Below are 15643 nucleotides of genomic sequence, written 5' to 3'. Positions count from 1 at the left end.
CGGGGGGAATGGGAACGAGTGGAGTGGTTTGTGTAATGTCATCTCTTGCACGTTCACCCTTTCTATAAATACCCAAAAATTTCTCGTTTATCATAATCATCTCTCATCCCTTCATCTCTCTTTCTATCTCTCCATTTCCTCAAAGCTAACTTTTAGAGGTAAGGGGTTCAAGACTCTCCCTTTTTCCCCTTTGTCCTTGTGCTTTACTTTTGTCCTTGTGCTTTACTTTTGTGAATCTTGGAAAATGCCTTTTGATTTGTAAATTTGGATACTTTTGTGTTTTTGGGTTCTGTGTTTCTTGAAAAAAAGTTTCAATCTTTGTGTTCTGTTCACCTGCTTGTGTATTCACCTTTCTCTTCCATTCTGAATTATTTGTTTGACCTCTTTTGTATTTTGTTTATTTTTGTGTTTGGGGATGGATGGGTTGTGGAGTGAAATTTCACTGTTTTCAAAATTTTATTTTGGGATGCTCTGGCTCAGTAATGTTCATTTATGTTCTTGTTGCCACTACCAAATGAAAGAAATGTTTTTGATTTATAAGTTTTATTTGTTCTTAGTTCTGTTATGAATATGTATTTTTGGTGTGTTGGAACTCATTAGGTTGTTAAATACAGGAATGTGGTCAGTTGTTTTAGTGCTCACACTTAACTAGATTTTCTTATATATAGTTTATTGAAGTTCCTTGTTATATCTATGACTTTCTAGCTAAGAATCTTATGGAGTCAAAATTATTTGTGCCTCTGTTTATGTCATTTAAAGTTCCTCTTTAAACTTATATGTTCATAAGGCTGAACAAAATTTTACAACTTTTTTATACTCACTGTGGTAGTGCCTTACCCTCACATAGAATTAAGGAGAAAACATGGTCAATAATTCAACATTAGGATGTTCATTAGTGTGAGTTAATTAACTAGTTAATGCTTTTTCTAGAGAAATATCATTTGACTGGCTGTAGTTTTTTCCAGAATGGGAAGCTCTGGTGGTATTGACTATGGTGCTTACACTTATGAGAATCTTGAGAGGGAACCTTACTGGCCATCCGAGAAGCTCCGTATTTCCATTACTGGGGCCGGAGGATTTATTGCTTCTCACATTGCTCGTCGTTTGAAGAGCGAGGGCCACTACATAATTGCATCCGATTGGAAGAAGAATGAGCACATGACAGAAGATATGTTCTGTCATGAGTTTCATCTTGTGGATCTTAGGGTTCCGGATAATTGCTTGAAGGTTACAAAAGGAGTCGACCATGTCTTCAACCTCGCTGCTGATATGGGTGGCATGGGCTTCATTCAGTCCAACCACTCGGTTATTTTCTATAACAACACTATGATCAGCTTTAACATGATGGAAGCTGCTAGGATTAATGGTGTCAAAAGGTCTTTATCTTGTTTTGATGCCTTTTCGTCTTCTAATTTTAGTAATTCAAGTTTAATTCGTGCTTAGGGTTTAAAAGTTCCAGGACTTTATTTGTCAATTTAGTTTAAGTACATTCATTTGGTGTCTGACTATGGTATTATTCAGGTTCTTCTATGCATCTAGTGCTTGCATTTACCCCGAGTTCAAACAACTTGAAACAAATGTCAGCCTGAAAGAAGCTGATGCATGGCCTGCAGAGGTTTGTTTCCCAAAAATAGAATGCTTCTTTAGTCTGCCATTTCAATAATTTCAAAGTAACGGTTTTTAACTTTTCCTCGGTTTGGGTTTTAGCCTCAAGATGCTTACGGCTTGGAGAAGCTCGCCACAGAAGAATTGTGCAAACATTACAACAAGGATTTTGGAATTGAATGTCGTATTGGAAGGTTCCATAACATCTATGGTCCTTTTGGAACTTGGAAAGGTAATTTATTGAAAGTCGCTGCTGATGAGACAAATTTGTAATCTGTCTTTATATGTATTACGATAAGTTTTTTTTTTTTTTTTTTTTTTTTTTAAACTTTTTCTGCAACTCAGGTGGAAGGGAAAAAGCTCCTGCCGCTTTTTGTAGAAAAGCCCAAACTGCAACGGATAAGTTTGAAATGTGGGGAGATGGACTTCAAACACGTTCATTCACCTTCATTGATGAGTGTGTAGAAGGGGTTCTCAGGTCAGTACAACCAAATCTCCATTTCTTTATACAATTAAAGCGATTGATCGAGAATTAGTTACTATAAATAACCACTTATTCTGAATTATTGGTAATTTGGTATAGTCGTGTTTTGGGGTTGTATGCTTTGACTGCTTAGACTGGATTCAATTCTGATAATAAGACAGCCTCCTTTTATGGAACTTTTCGCTTTGGGCACGTGTTACTGATGAGATCGAGTTTATCAGGGGATTTTACTTTTTACTTTGCGGAAACAAAATAAATGAAGCTATAGCGTAGTTTAAACAAATTAATTTTTAGTTGCTCAATATTACATTTAACAATGGTCATTGAAGAGGTTTTTGTCTAAATGGCATGTTTTGTTTAGGAGCCGTTTGGCCATGAGAATTATTCACTTTTCTCTGGGATGATTTCATTTTATTTCAAAATCAGTTTTTGGTTAAAAAATTGCCAAATCCTACTTGAAGTTGGATTCCAAATTTGGAGAAGTGCTCCAAACCTGTTTCCAACTCCATCTTCTTCGTAAATTCCCAATAAAGTCCTCTGTTCTCTCCTTTGCAAAAAGTATAACCCAACACAACTTCATCTTCAACTCCAACTTCATAAATTCCAAATAAAGTGAAAAATATATGCAATAGATGGCCAAACGTCTACTTATTTCTCTGTTAAAGTGCCGATTCAAGTGACTTTTATGTATTTGTTCATATAGATTGACAAAATCTGACTTCCGGGAGCCAGTGAACATTGGAAGTGATGAGATGGTCAGCATGAACGAGATGGCTGAGATGGTTCTCAGCTTTGAGGACAAGACGCTTCCCGTCCACCACATACCTGGACCAGAAGGTGTCCGTGGTCGGAATTCAGACAACACGCTGATAAAAGAGAAGCTTGGTTGGGCTCCAACAATGAGATTGAAGGTACCATTAAGCTCCTTAGTGTTGACATCATAAAATTCTTCCAGATTTATAGCCTGTTTGGCCAAGCTTAATATTAATTTTTTTTTTCTTTTTCAAAAAGTACTTACTTTAGAAAGTTGAGTTGTTTGGGGAAATATGTGCTTTTGAATCATAGTAAAAGCTGTGTTTCAGAAGCTAAGAAAAAATAGTTTTTCCCAAAAGCTACTTTGAAACATTAGCCAACACAAAGTACTGCTCCAATATTGACAAAAGTGTTTTTCAAATTGATTAGCCAATCATGAACTGCTACTCTCCAAAAGCACTTTTGACAAAAGACACTTTTCAAGATAGATAAATTTTTAAAAGCTTGGCCAAACTGACTATTATTCTATCAGAAGTGAATGTTATCATTTGCAATTGGCAAAACTATGTTCTGCACCAAGTATAAACTAATGATCATTGTCCGAGTGCAGGATGGTCTGAGAATTACGTACTTCTGGATCAAGGAGCAGCTCGAGAAAGAGAGATCTCAAGGAGTCGATACTGCAACCTATGGATCCTCCAAGGTGGTGGGCACCCAAGCTCCAGTTCAGCTCGGTTCCCTTCGTGCTGCTGATGGCAAGGAATAAGTTCATCCATTCTGTTAGCTTTTCAATTGGAAGCATTGCTACGGCAGTGCTGCATTATGCAATATGGCGTCGTAAAAGATTTGTTGGCTTTTCTTGGTTTTGAACTCATGGCGTGTAATCTTGACCCTCTCAGCTTGTGAAGGGGATAGTTTAATGCTTGAGCTGTATGTATTTATCAGTAATTTGAATAACTGGCAATGGATCCTTTTTCCCTAGTTCAGGATCTTGCTGTTGGTGACATGTATGTCATGTAATCAGTTTGTTACCTGAATTAAGGTTTTAAGATATATGCGAGACTTTAATCCAAAGTTCTTGAATCTTGTCAAATAGCAATGTCACTGAAATTTGGAAGGTGGGCTAAATCTTTATCTAGACTGCAGAAAATGGGTTTTGAATTCACTCTTTGGCTTCCTGGACAGAAGTATTGGAATAACAACCAGTACTTTTCACCATGGTTTTAAGTAGCACAAGCATAATCATATTGCCTATTATGATTAAAGTCGCGATGACAAAGGTAAATTTGAGAAACATGTGGAAAGAGCAGTTGACATAACACGAAAAACTCTGCAATAAAAGTGCTTTAATAACTTTGTTTAATTCTTCGAAAATGAATATATGGGATGTAGCATTGTTATATCCCATTTAGTTCCTTAAACAGAGACTGTACAATAATGCCTAGACTATGTTCCAAATCACAAGTAGATGATCAAGGGGAAGTGGCTGCTGGAATACTCAGGCAAAATGAAATCTACTTTAAGCCTTGCTACAAATTACAGAATTGTGGAGTATCAAGCAAGGGCTACATGTCGCAAACCAAATGGATTATGAAGCTGTAGAAATGGAAACATATTGCTTATTGGCTGTCAAGTTTTTCAGGGAAAAGGATGTACAACATAATTCACTTAGACATATTATTGAAGATTGTAGACGTTTGGCCAACAAGGCTACAATTAGACACGTTTGGAGGGAGACACACCAGTATGTTGATTTTCTAGCAAATGAAGGACATAATCATGAAGAGGCTTTGATAATATGAAGTCATGATTTGACATGGAGTTTCTTCTCCCAGTAGATATAAGCCGTGTTGCTTATAAACGCTTTTAAGATTTTTTGTTACTTTGTCTTTCCACTGTACCAAAAATAAAGAACATAGAAAGGGAACTACAAGTTTGTCTTGGTTATCACAATTATTACATGATGGCTGCTTTATTTCTTGAGTGGTCCTTGTATATCATATATGGATCATAATTTTCCACAGGTCACAATTCATACACTTTTTCAAACTGGTCCCATTTGGTAACCTACTTTTTCAGTCCCTCAAGAGCCAAAGATTCAAATAGAACAAGTGAAGTGGCTAATGGGATGACTCAAGACTCAAGCAACAGGAGTTCGCAACTTAAATGACCCAAAAAGTGACTAAAAGTATCAAAATAACCCAGAAAAAAAGTTACCGAAATACCTTTTGCGCACTAAATTAGTGCGCAATAGGACCTAACTGTTAAGTCCGATTGCGCACTAATTTAGTGCGCAATAGGTGTTTAATAAAACGCCCAGCCCTTTTTCATTGGCCAAAAGTTTTGAAATTCACGTTTTTTCTATAGTTTAAAAATGCCGAAATATCAATATTTTATATAGAACCTGATATCTTTTTCTGCGAACAATAATGTAGGCTCAACACATCAAGTATACCTTTACGTTTGGATCGTCGTTTTAGGGGTTGTAAAGTGCCCCGAAGTAAGTTTTCTTTGTTTGGAAACTTGTTATCTTTAGGTTTAAGTGTTTTATTTTATAGGGTTTTGATTAATTTAGGACGTCGCACGAGTTATTATTAAACGACAATAAAAACTAAGATAACTAATTATCATTAAGAAAATAATACGAAAAAAAATTATAATATTAACATAAAATGTACATTTTTTTACAAATACACAATCTGCATCCCCTTAGGTCTCACATGTGGGAGCCTTTAGGTTAACCTTAGGCCTAAGGCGAACCCCACCACCCCCACCGCCCTCACTATCATCTCCATCCCCTTTCTTCCTCTTAATCGGTACATGCTCTATGGCATGATCATCCTTCCTTCGCTTCCTTGGGGGCTTGTTAAAAATATGCTTCCTATGGGAGACGACGGTGGCCGAAATGTGAGCTTCAGGAGATAACTCAATCTCAACAGGAGACGGGTCCATAGGCGCAGAAGAATGAACCTGAAATAACATATAAACAATTTAGTTTAGATTTATGCTAAACTAAACATGGAATAACATATAAACAATTAATTAATACATTATTTTATTGTAAAAAATCAAACCTGTGTGTCGACGGGCTCCTGAGATGGCTGGCGAGAGGGCTCCTTAGGGCTCGTAGTGGCTACTTAGTGGTCTCTGAGCGGTCCGAGGTCGGAGATGTAGATGGTACCGGAGCGATGAAGACGGTCCACGAGGCGCGAAGAATGAACCTGAAATAACATATAAACAATTTAGTTTAGATTTATGCTAAACTAAACATGAAATAACATATAAACAATTAATTTAATGCATTATTTTATTGTAAAAAATCAAACCTATGTGTCGACAGGCTTCTGAGATGGCTGGTGAGAGGGCTCCTGAGTTGGCTCCTCAGCTGTCTCCTGAGCGGGGGCCCAGAGTAGGAGACATGTCAAAGTCCTCGAATAAGTAATCGAAGTCCAGCTCCGTGCCACCACAGTAGATCGCTGGCTCAAGCTCGCCTCAGGGATGATGACACGGCGGGGCATGCGGGCGATGGCCAGAACATGTGATCTGAAAATAAATCCGGCGTATATACAGGTGTCGACGGATGCTATAAAGTCGACGGCAGGTAAAAAGTCGACGATATCTCTGAAGTCAACGGAGGCTACTGGACTGGAGCATTCTCGTCAGGCTCATCTACTAGACCACCACCCCCTCTGTCCCCACCCCCCTCTGTGACTAGCTCCTATGGCCCTACCACCTCGGCCACTAGCCTCTTTCGCCCCTACCTCTCGGCCGCCGGGCTCTTCCGGCGTGACCACGACCACGACCGTCGTGCCCCCGCCTGATGCGGGACCTCTGGAACACGCTTGTCGAGACGTCTAAGCTCCTGGGCCTATAGCATACCACCCTCGGCTAGCTGAACCATCCGCGCTGCATATCCCGCTGTCTCAGGGGCATCCATATGGCCCAAGCTCTCCCAACGCATCCTTTGTACGGTCCGTAGCTGTATTTGTTTGCAAATATTAATGATTGAATAAATTTGTAACGTAATACATAAAATGATTAATTAAGTTTAAGATTAATAAAACTTACCAACGCCTCATACTGTCCTACGAGTGCTGCATATCCTCGGCCATCTGCACGAGGCCTCGCGGGGTTGCCAATCAAGTTGCGAGTGATTCACGTGTACCACTCCATGTACCTCTGGACCAAAGTCCCATGTCCGACCACCACTAGCGTCCCCACTCTTTGATCCCAACGGTGGACCTGGAGCTGCATAAAGACCCGCCATACATCAATGACGGCCGCACGCTCGTCCCGGGTATAATGGTCGTGCTCCTAAATAGCCTGCTTAGGTATATTTTCTACGTGGCCGAACTGTCGTAAGACGCGGTCTGGTGCGTGATCCTCAATGATATCCATATGTATCAACGAATACCGCGACCTCCACGTGGGCTCACCAGCCCTACAAAACACCGACAACTGATCCAAAATCTGATCATACGGCGTCCATATAAAAGCCTATAAAAAGAATTGAATTAGTTAACAATAAAAGACTAAAATAGTAAATATAAATAAATAAATAACATACTAATGTTAAATTAAAAAAATTACCGTCTCCGACGTCATACGTTCTAGCTGATCCCTGAGCGGGAGAATACTGTGGTGCATATCCACATCTCGGATTACACCTCTTGTCCATCTCTGCGCGTATGACATCGCCTCAATAATATAGTCGAGCGAAGGTTCAACAGCTGTGGGCTGAAAAGGTCTCATTCTAGTCCACACTCATATTTGAAAGGGTCATTAAAAATTTATTTTATTAGTCGTCGTTTCAAAAAGCTATATTTAGAATAAAATTGCACACACTTAAATATATTACCTGGAGGAGTGGGCAAAATGCAGTGACATTGGTCCTTGCGCCCATAGACGATCGACAGAATCCTCGATACATGTAAGCAAGAACAGCAGCGCCCTAATTGTAACATCCCAGTATGGCCCAGATGCTCCCGAAATGACAAATACCTCAAGCTTACATGGGAACCCGATGTGTTCGAGAACATGATGCCCCCGAATATGATGCTAAGGTACAAACGAGCACGTCGGTCAACATCCACCTGAGGTGTGTCCTCTGTAATCGGATGCTCCATGTCTACGAGGCGTAAGTGAGTAACGAGGGAATGCATCCCCATATATTAGCCTCCTGAGGCGCGAAACCAGTGAGCCTAGTCAACTCCTACTGATACGACGGAATCTGCTAAGGCTATTCAATATATAGAGCGCGTCCATCTACCTGTAGATCGTAAATGACCTCCACATCCTAAAGGGTGATGGTGGCCTCACCAGTGCAGAGATGAAATGTATGGGTCTCCGGTCACCATCGCTCAATCATGGCCGTCACAAGAGCCCTATTATATTGTACGCGACTAGCAGCGATGCAACAGTAGATACGACCCTGATATAGTATTGTCACGACCCAAAACCCACCCAAGACATGATCGACATCCGATGTCATGAATAACATCAGAAGAACCTTATAGATCAATAACCATCAAGTCCATTTTTAATATTCTTTCATTAATAGCTTAAGAGATGTTATAAATAACTAATTAAAGATCATGGTCATAATTTATGAAATAAAAATTAGCGGAAGTCTTATTCAACATTTAAATTAAAATGTGGCAACATGTCTCCATAAAATATAAGAGACATCCAAGACGCTACCCACAAGTTTATAATTATCTATGGAGCTTCTAAGAAAATAAAATAACTCAGGACATAGCTTAAAACTGCTAAGAAGTAATAATTGACTCAATGAAAAACCACGAACAAATGTGTGGGCTCACCAACAATAATCGGAACACTTTAACGAGTACTCCCCAATGTCACGCCCGAACCATGGCACAGGCGAAACACGGCACTCGGTGCCTTCTTTGCGTATGTGACCGAGCGAACCACGTGGCTTCTTTGAATCATCATGAGGCATAACATGAGCGGAATATAACGTGAATGCATGATGAGCCTTTATAAAACGTAGTAAGTCATAATACTTAATAAAAATACTTGTTTAAACATGAGTGCGGAAATAACATGAATGAGCCAAAATGGCTATACGACTCACGAATGTCGACATAACATAAGCGACTTGTCTAGTCTATGAAACCTCTATCATGAGTATGACTGGAAAACATACTTACTGGGACAAGGCCCCCAGCATACCTTAGATGCATAACTAATCATAAAATAAAAGTGAATGAGATGGGGCTCACCAATAAGCTGATACGAATGCTGTCCTACAGAGCAGACGTGTCGTCCTGTAAATCAGTACCTGCATCGTGAAATGCGGGCCCCGGGCAAAAAGGGACGTCGGCACATTGAATGTGCTTGGTATGTAAAGCAAGCTTGAATAAAATAACATGGGACATGAAGTAATAAAGATAAGAACGAACGTGAAATGAAACACAGGTTATCGGCGTGGACATGAATACATATATAATATAAAGCATGGTAAAAATATCATAAGTAGGGAGAGCAATAACTTATAACCGATCCATGATGCAGTGCTTGCGTCCCTTGACGGAACACTCGGTCCTTGCCCGGGGAACAAGAGATTTAATAAAAATATGAAAGGATCCGGTCATTATGAGAGATCGTCGGGACATGGGTGGAGCGATCCTCATCCTACGGTGGCTACGTAGTTTCGGGCTATCACAAGCCTTCCTTGGTAATTAAAGCAACTCCCAAAAACTTGAACGTGTAAAATAAGTGGCACTTTACTTGCCCATGGTTTTCATGAATATAACTTACTTGTACATGGATATCATGAATTATAGCTTGCTTGCATGAACTTGTAAAACATGTATAGTATTTTCTTGAAAATAGCATAATATATCATAAACTAGCATGCATGAACCCATGGAATGAGATATATGGGTTTTCATGGATTACGGACAGATTCTTAATAATCATAAAGAAATATTAAGAACTCAATGATGGAATTATAACAATTCATACATAATGTAATCATGGACATGGACCTAGGGTTATCATGAACATGGTATAGAAACCCTAGTTTTCGTAAAGAATCATAATTTATGGATTATGAGGCGTGGGGAAGAACAATGATGTTCCCACACATAGATAGTAACTCTACATACCTTAGTCTCTTCAAAACTTGAATTAAAGACTTGAGCTTTGAAGAAGATTTCCAAAATCTTGAATTCTTGAACCTTGAGATGAGTTTTCTTGAAAACCCTATGTTAAGAATGATGGATTCTGGCTTAATGATCATGAACGTATGTTGGAATTGAATTGGATTGCATGAAATAGGCTTACCTTAAAGTTTCTTGAAGGTTGGGAGAGAAGAGCTTAGTCCTTAGGGCTTGAGAGACTTCTTTAGGGTTAACTTTACCTCGAGAAAAATTGGTTTAAAACGAAGTGGGAAAGAATATAACGAAGTTTAGCTCTCAGAATGTCGTGGTCGGTGCGCGGTGGTGCAGCTGGAGGGTACTTCGCGCAGGTGATCCTGCAGCGAAGCGATAACTGCTTGCCTGCAGTGCGCGATCGCGCACACAAGAATGGTACTTCGCGCGGCCTTTCGCGCGAGTAAAACGGGCATAACTTCTAGCACAGAGCTCCGTTTTAGCTCCATAATATATGGTTGAAAAGGTATTGCAAATACCTACAACTTTCATGTTTTGAGTTTTCTCAAAATTCCTAACGTAACTACCGAAACCGGCCATAAGTACAAGCTGTCTCGGACTTAGACGAATTTAGAAGGCCTTAAGAACTTCACTTTTTGGTTTGACTTCAAAGCGGCGTTTTATCACCCGAATGGATTCATATAGCTAAAATATGATCTTTATACTAGTTTCATACGTTCACATCTAACTCGAATTTACGGGATATTACACCTAACCCGCTAGATCTGTAATCGTACCTGCTCTTCTTCGTTACCTAACATATCGTCAAAAACAATAATGGTATGCCTGAGTACTCAGTACTCAATGAGTGCCTCGGGGACAATAATTAATATAGCAAAATAATACAATAATGATTAGTGAAAACAGTTCTAATAGAATAATCTGAAATCAAAGACGAGATCAATCGTAAAACTCAAAAGCATCAATAGAAAACCATCAAGACAAGTATATATCTTTTCCGATTCAGTGTACTATTTATTACATTTGAGTCTTTTTCATTCAAGACTAATATCATCAACAAGCCACTCACAGGCGAACAAGTTCATTATCATCAATAAACCACTCAAAGGCAACCAAGATATGAAATAAGCCACTCACAGGCAGATCAAACAATCGATACTCTGGACTAGGAAACCACAGAGGCTAATCATCCTTTGGACTAACACAACAATAAATGCACCGAGCTATACGCCTCGGAGGTCAATCGTCCTCTGGACTGACACATCAATACTCGTATCGATACGTTAGGATCCATAACGGCTAATCATCTTCTGGACTAGCACAGCTTGCCCATACAGGCCCAAACATAAACAAGATACAAATCATAGCATTTTAGCTGAATCATCAATCATGGCATAGAAGCCGAATCCCAAGTCATATCATGATAGCCAAATTATTCCTTATGGATTATGTTCATCTTTCCATTATACAGGTACATCAATTCATTCAATTTTAGAAACCGAATTCACTTCTTTAAACAAGTTTCAAGTTCAGCACAATCTATTATAGAGCACTCCCATGAGGTAGTCAAGCTTTCCAATTATCAAGTTTAAACATCCCTTATGGGGTAATTCAAATTCAAATACCAAAGCTTTATATCTCAATTTTATTCATCCTTTAGAGAGGAATACAATCATGAGTACGTATATATAGTATAGTACAAACAAGGTTTAATGTGGGCTTGTCCCTCACGCACACAAACCATAACCAAAGTCACACAAATCGTTTAAAAGAGTATGTTCAAAAAGAGACATACAAATCACCTTTATAGTCAAAAAGGATTTTTAAAAGAGACATACGTCCAAAGAAGGTTTTCAGAAGAGACATACATCAAAAAAATGTTTTCAAAAGAGACAAACATCAAAAGAAGGTTTTCAAAAGAGACATACCTCAAATCCCTCTAAAAGCTAGCAAAACGGAATTCCCAAGGTTCAACAATCAATCTACAATGGATTTAGATAAGAAAGATTAAAGCTTGAATCGTTCTTTAAGTTTTCTTGGAATTTCGCAATTAGGGTTTTTCGTAAGCCTTAAATGTGTTCTTGAACCCTTCCATGAATCACTAGCGGATTCTAATCTTGTAGAACTTTCTACTCTAACCCAAACTTAATAGTAAACTCAGGAAACTTAGAAGTCTTACCTTTTAGACGAATTCCACACGCCTCTCTTCTTCCTCTTCTTGAATTTTTTCAAGAACCTAGGATTTGGAGAGATGATTTATGATCAAGAAGAGATGAACTTTGGTGTAAGATTGATGGAGATGGAGTATAGACTCACCTTAGGTTTAGAGAGACATCTTTGGTGTTTTTTTCCTCAGAAAAATTGGTTTAAAACAAAGTGGGAATGAATATAACGAAGTTAGGCTTTTAAAACATTTTGGTGTGTGGCCGCGCAGCTGGAGGCCCACTTCGTGCAGCTGATCTCGTAGCGAAGGCAGTAACACTGCCTCTAGTGTGCGATCGCGCACCTGAAGGGCACTTGGCACAGACTGCGCAGCATCCAGTAAAATGGGCATAACTTCTAGCACAGAGCTCCGTTTGAGCTCCGTAATATATGGTTTGAAAGGTATTTTAAAGACCTACAACTTTCATGTTTTGAGTTTTCTCAAATTCCTAACGGAAATACCCGAAAACTGATCATAAGTAAAGATTGTCTCAGACTTAGACGAATTTAGAAGGCCTTAAGAATTTCATTTTTTTGGTTTGACTTCAAAACGACCGTTTATCACCCGAATTCATCCCGAATGGATTCATATGGCTAAAATATCAACTTAATACTGGTTTTCATACATTTACACCTAACTTGAATTTACAGGATGTTACAAGTATACCTAAGATATGAGGATATAGGGGCCGAGCAGCTAAAATATCCCATGCTTGTTCCATCAACCTGGGACGGACCAGGCGGGTGGGATCTACATCCCTAATCCCATACTAGGCGGGACCTGTCTTTGTATTTGTAGATGAAGTACCTCTGGCTCGAAGGGCCCCGGATGAAGGGGGCGGGATCCATGGAGGTGTCGTATCTGTTTTACGCATTTTTAATTAATTATTAACATGTAAAGTTAATTATGTAATCTTTTATCGAAAAATTCTATTAAGGATGTTCAAACATAAACTAAGGATGTTCAAACTTAAACTAAGGATGTTCTGTTATACTAACTAACTAAGATTTTAATGGGAAATTATATTAACTATCTAAATTTGCGAATTAATAATTGTTAATTAATTATTATACTAACCACAATTAACTAACTAATATTATATTAATGCTATTTAAAATCTTAAACTAAGGATGTTCAAACCTAACCTAAGGATTAAATATAATTAACTAACAAATAGTATAATCTTAAGGATATTAAGGTTTAACTAAGGATGTTCAAACCTGAACTAAGGATGTTCGATCCTGAACTGAGGATGTTCAATTATACTAACTAACTAAGACTTTAACAGGAAATTATATTAACTATCTAAATTTGCGAATTAATAATTGTTAATTAATTATTATACTAACTACAATTAACTAACTAATATTATATTAATGTTATTTTAAATCTTAAACTAAGGATGTTCAAACCTAACCTAAGGATTAAATATAATTAACTAACAAATATAATCTTAAGGATATTAAGGTTTAACTAAGGATGTTCAAACCTAAACTAAGGATGTTCAACCCTAAATTAACAAATATTTCACAAATAAAAATATAAAGATTAATAATTCATTATCATACAATTAACAATTAGCTAGAAAACAATTAGCAAATAATTAATAAATAATTAACAAATAATTAACAAATAAACAATTAACTAATGAAACTATTAAAAAATATTTAATAAATAATTAACAAATAAACAATTAGCTAATCCGACAATTAAGAAATACTAAATAAATAATCAACAAATAAACAATTAGCTAACAAACAATTAATTAATAAAAAATTTAAAAAAAAAAACCAAAAAAAGTGTGTAGTATTTTTTTTCCCGAAATCCGCAAAATAAATAATCAACAAATAAATAATTAGCTAACAAACAATTAAGAATTAATTAATAATTTAAAAAAACAAAAAAAGGGGCAGTAGACTGCCCCATTCGCGCAAAAAAAAAAGTGCGTAGTATTTTTTTTTCTTTGAAATCCGCAAATATTACACAACAATCATGCTTAGGATAATAATATATTTAACAATGTAATAGAAAATTCGTAGTGAAATACCTAGATTGAAGGTGGTTTTTAGTTTTTGAAATCGAGTTTTACGCCGCTTTATTCCGAAATCAAAGCTTCGAAACTTGTTCCTTGCCTTGAATATACCAAGAATATTGACTTTTGGGTTAAAAAAAAAACACGGAAAGGACGTTTTTGGAATGTGGGACCTCGGTTTTGCTCGTTAATGGCGCTTTTAGTTTTTTAGAAAAGAGGGGGGGACCGTCGGGGTGGGGAAGATGGTGGAGCTTTTGGTGAACACCTATTGCGCAGTAAATTAGTGCGCAAAAGGTACTTCGGTAACTTTTTTTTTTTTCTGGATTATTTGGTACCTTTAGTCACTTTTTGGGTCATTTAAGTTGCGGACTCCAAGCAACAGAACCAGCCACAAGAATTTCCACATTTGCATCAAACTTTTTTGGGTTGGATTTTCTTTGTGGTTGAGCCATGGGAAAAGAAAGAGGCACAAAATAGAAAAAATCTAAACCCAAAGGGGAAGTATTTATAACAAAATCTACAAGTATGGAGAAATTAATTGTGAGGGACTTATTACATTGGGAATATTCTAAGGCAGATCCATGATTCGAATATTATTGATTTGGATTCAGATTTTTTTTTTTAATAACGCACCACGATTAATTTCACGTGAAACCTGATATCTCACACCATCACATGTACCGTACACCATCATAGGTATCGGGTAACTTCATCATGTGCAGAAATCACCTGATGATTTTGCCTCTGCTAAAATTGAAACTTAAGACCTCCTGGTTCTCAATCTACTTTATTGATCATTCAGTGACGCCCTTGGATTCATAATTAACACAACCCATTCAATTTGTTATACAAAATTTGAAACCATTACTTTTGCACTAGTCATACCATTTTGTAAAACTTAATTTTGTGATACTTTTTTTTTCTCTCCCTCTTTTTTTTTTTTTTTTTTTTTTTTTTTTTTTGGGTAATATTATGTTATATCCCGTGTTTTTGCACATTCGGAAAATTTGGACATAATTGTGATTTGTAAGAATAAGGCCATGCTTTGATTTTATGTGGTGTGTATGTCGTTACTTATGGAAAATATTGACACGAGAACATTGGAGAAGGCCAAGGGCAAAAATTGGAATCTTGAAATTTGTTTCGGGAATTTGCAAAATAAGATTCATAGCCTCTCTCTTTAGCTCAAAAAAAAAAAAAAAAAAAAAATTGAGGCCCAAATTTGGAAGGGTGGCCGGCCAACTTATGGCCCAAACCCACCAAAAAAATTGATTAAATTCTCCATGTGCAAATTAATATAAGGATTATTATCCTTAGAAACTTCAAGAAATCGAAGGAGAAATCAAGAGCAAGCCACCAAAGCTCCACGGCTATCTTTGAGAGAAAGAGAAAAAAAAAAAGAAGAGAGAAAAATTTCCAAGCCTTTT

The 15643-nt window shown here is 37.5% G+C and overlaps 1 protein-coding gene across 1 annotated transcript; it reads left to right on the top strand.

Moving 5' to 3' along the window:
* On the top strand, window positions 1-3916 carry LOC132063633 (GDP-mannose 3,5-epimerase 1). The gene is made up of 7 exons (XM_059456284.1): window positions 1-158; window positions 966-1376; window positions 1522-1615; window positions 1708-1837; window positions 1951-2083; window positions 2793-3000; window positions 3453-3916. Exons 2-7 carry the CDS (start codon window positions 967-969, stop codon window positions 3606-3608), a joined length of 1131 nt encoding a protein of 376 aa, XP_059312267.1. The 5' UTR covers window positions 1-158; window position 966; the 3' UTR covers window positions 3609-3916.
* Window positions 3917-15643: the final 11727 nt, after the last annotated feature.

The sequence above is a fragment of the Lycium ferocissimum genome, chromosome 7, assembly GCF_029784015.1.
Source record: "Lycium ferocissimum isolate CSIRO_LF1 chromosome 7, AGI_CSIRO_Lferr_CH_V1, whole genome shotgun sequence".
Lineage (NCBI taxonomy): Eukaryota > Viridiplantae > Streptophyta > Magnoliopsida > Solanales > Solanaceae > Lycium > Lycium ferocissimum.
The sequence above is the reverse complement of the archived record's forward strand: the minus strand, read 5'-3'. Positions and strand labels throughout refer to the sequence as shown.

What these genes read in the sequence shown, in the direction of transcription:
- LOC132063633 (XM_059456284.1), top strand. Translation starts at nt 967, where the DNA reads ATGGGAAGCTCTGGTGGTATTGACTATGGTGCTTACACTTATGAGAAT. An exon ending in AGGATTAATGGTGTCAAAAG is followed by an intron (nt 1,377 to 1,521) that starts GTCTTTATCTTG and finishes GGTATTATTCAG; the next exon opens with GTTCTTCTATGCATCTAGTG. An exon ending in TGTGTAGAAGGGGTTCTCAG is followed by an intron (nt 2,084 to 2,792) that starts GTCAGTACAACC and finishes TTGTTCATATAG; the next exon opens with ATTGACAAAATCTGACTTCC.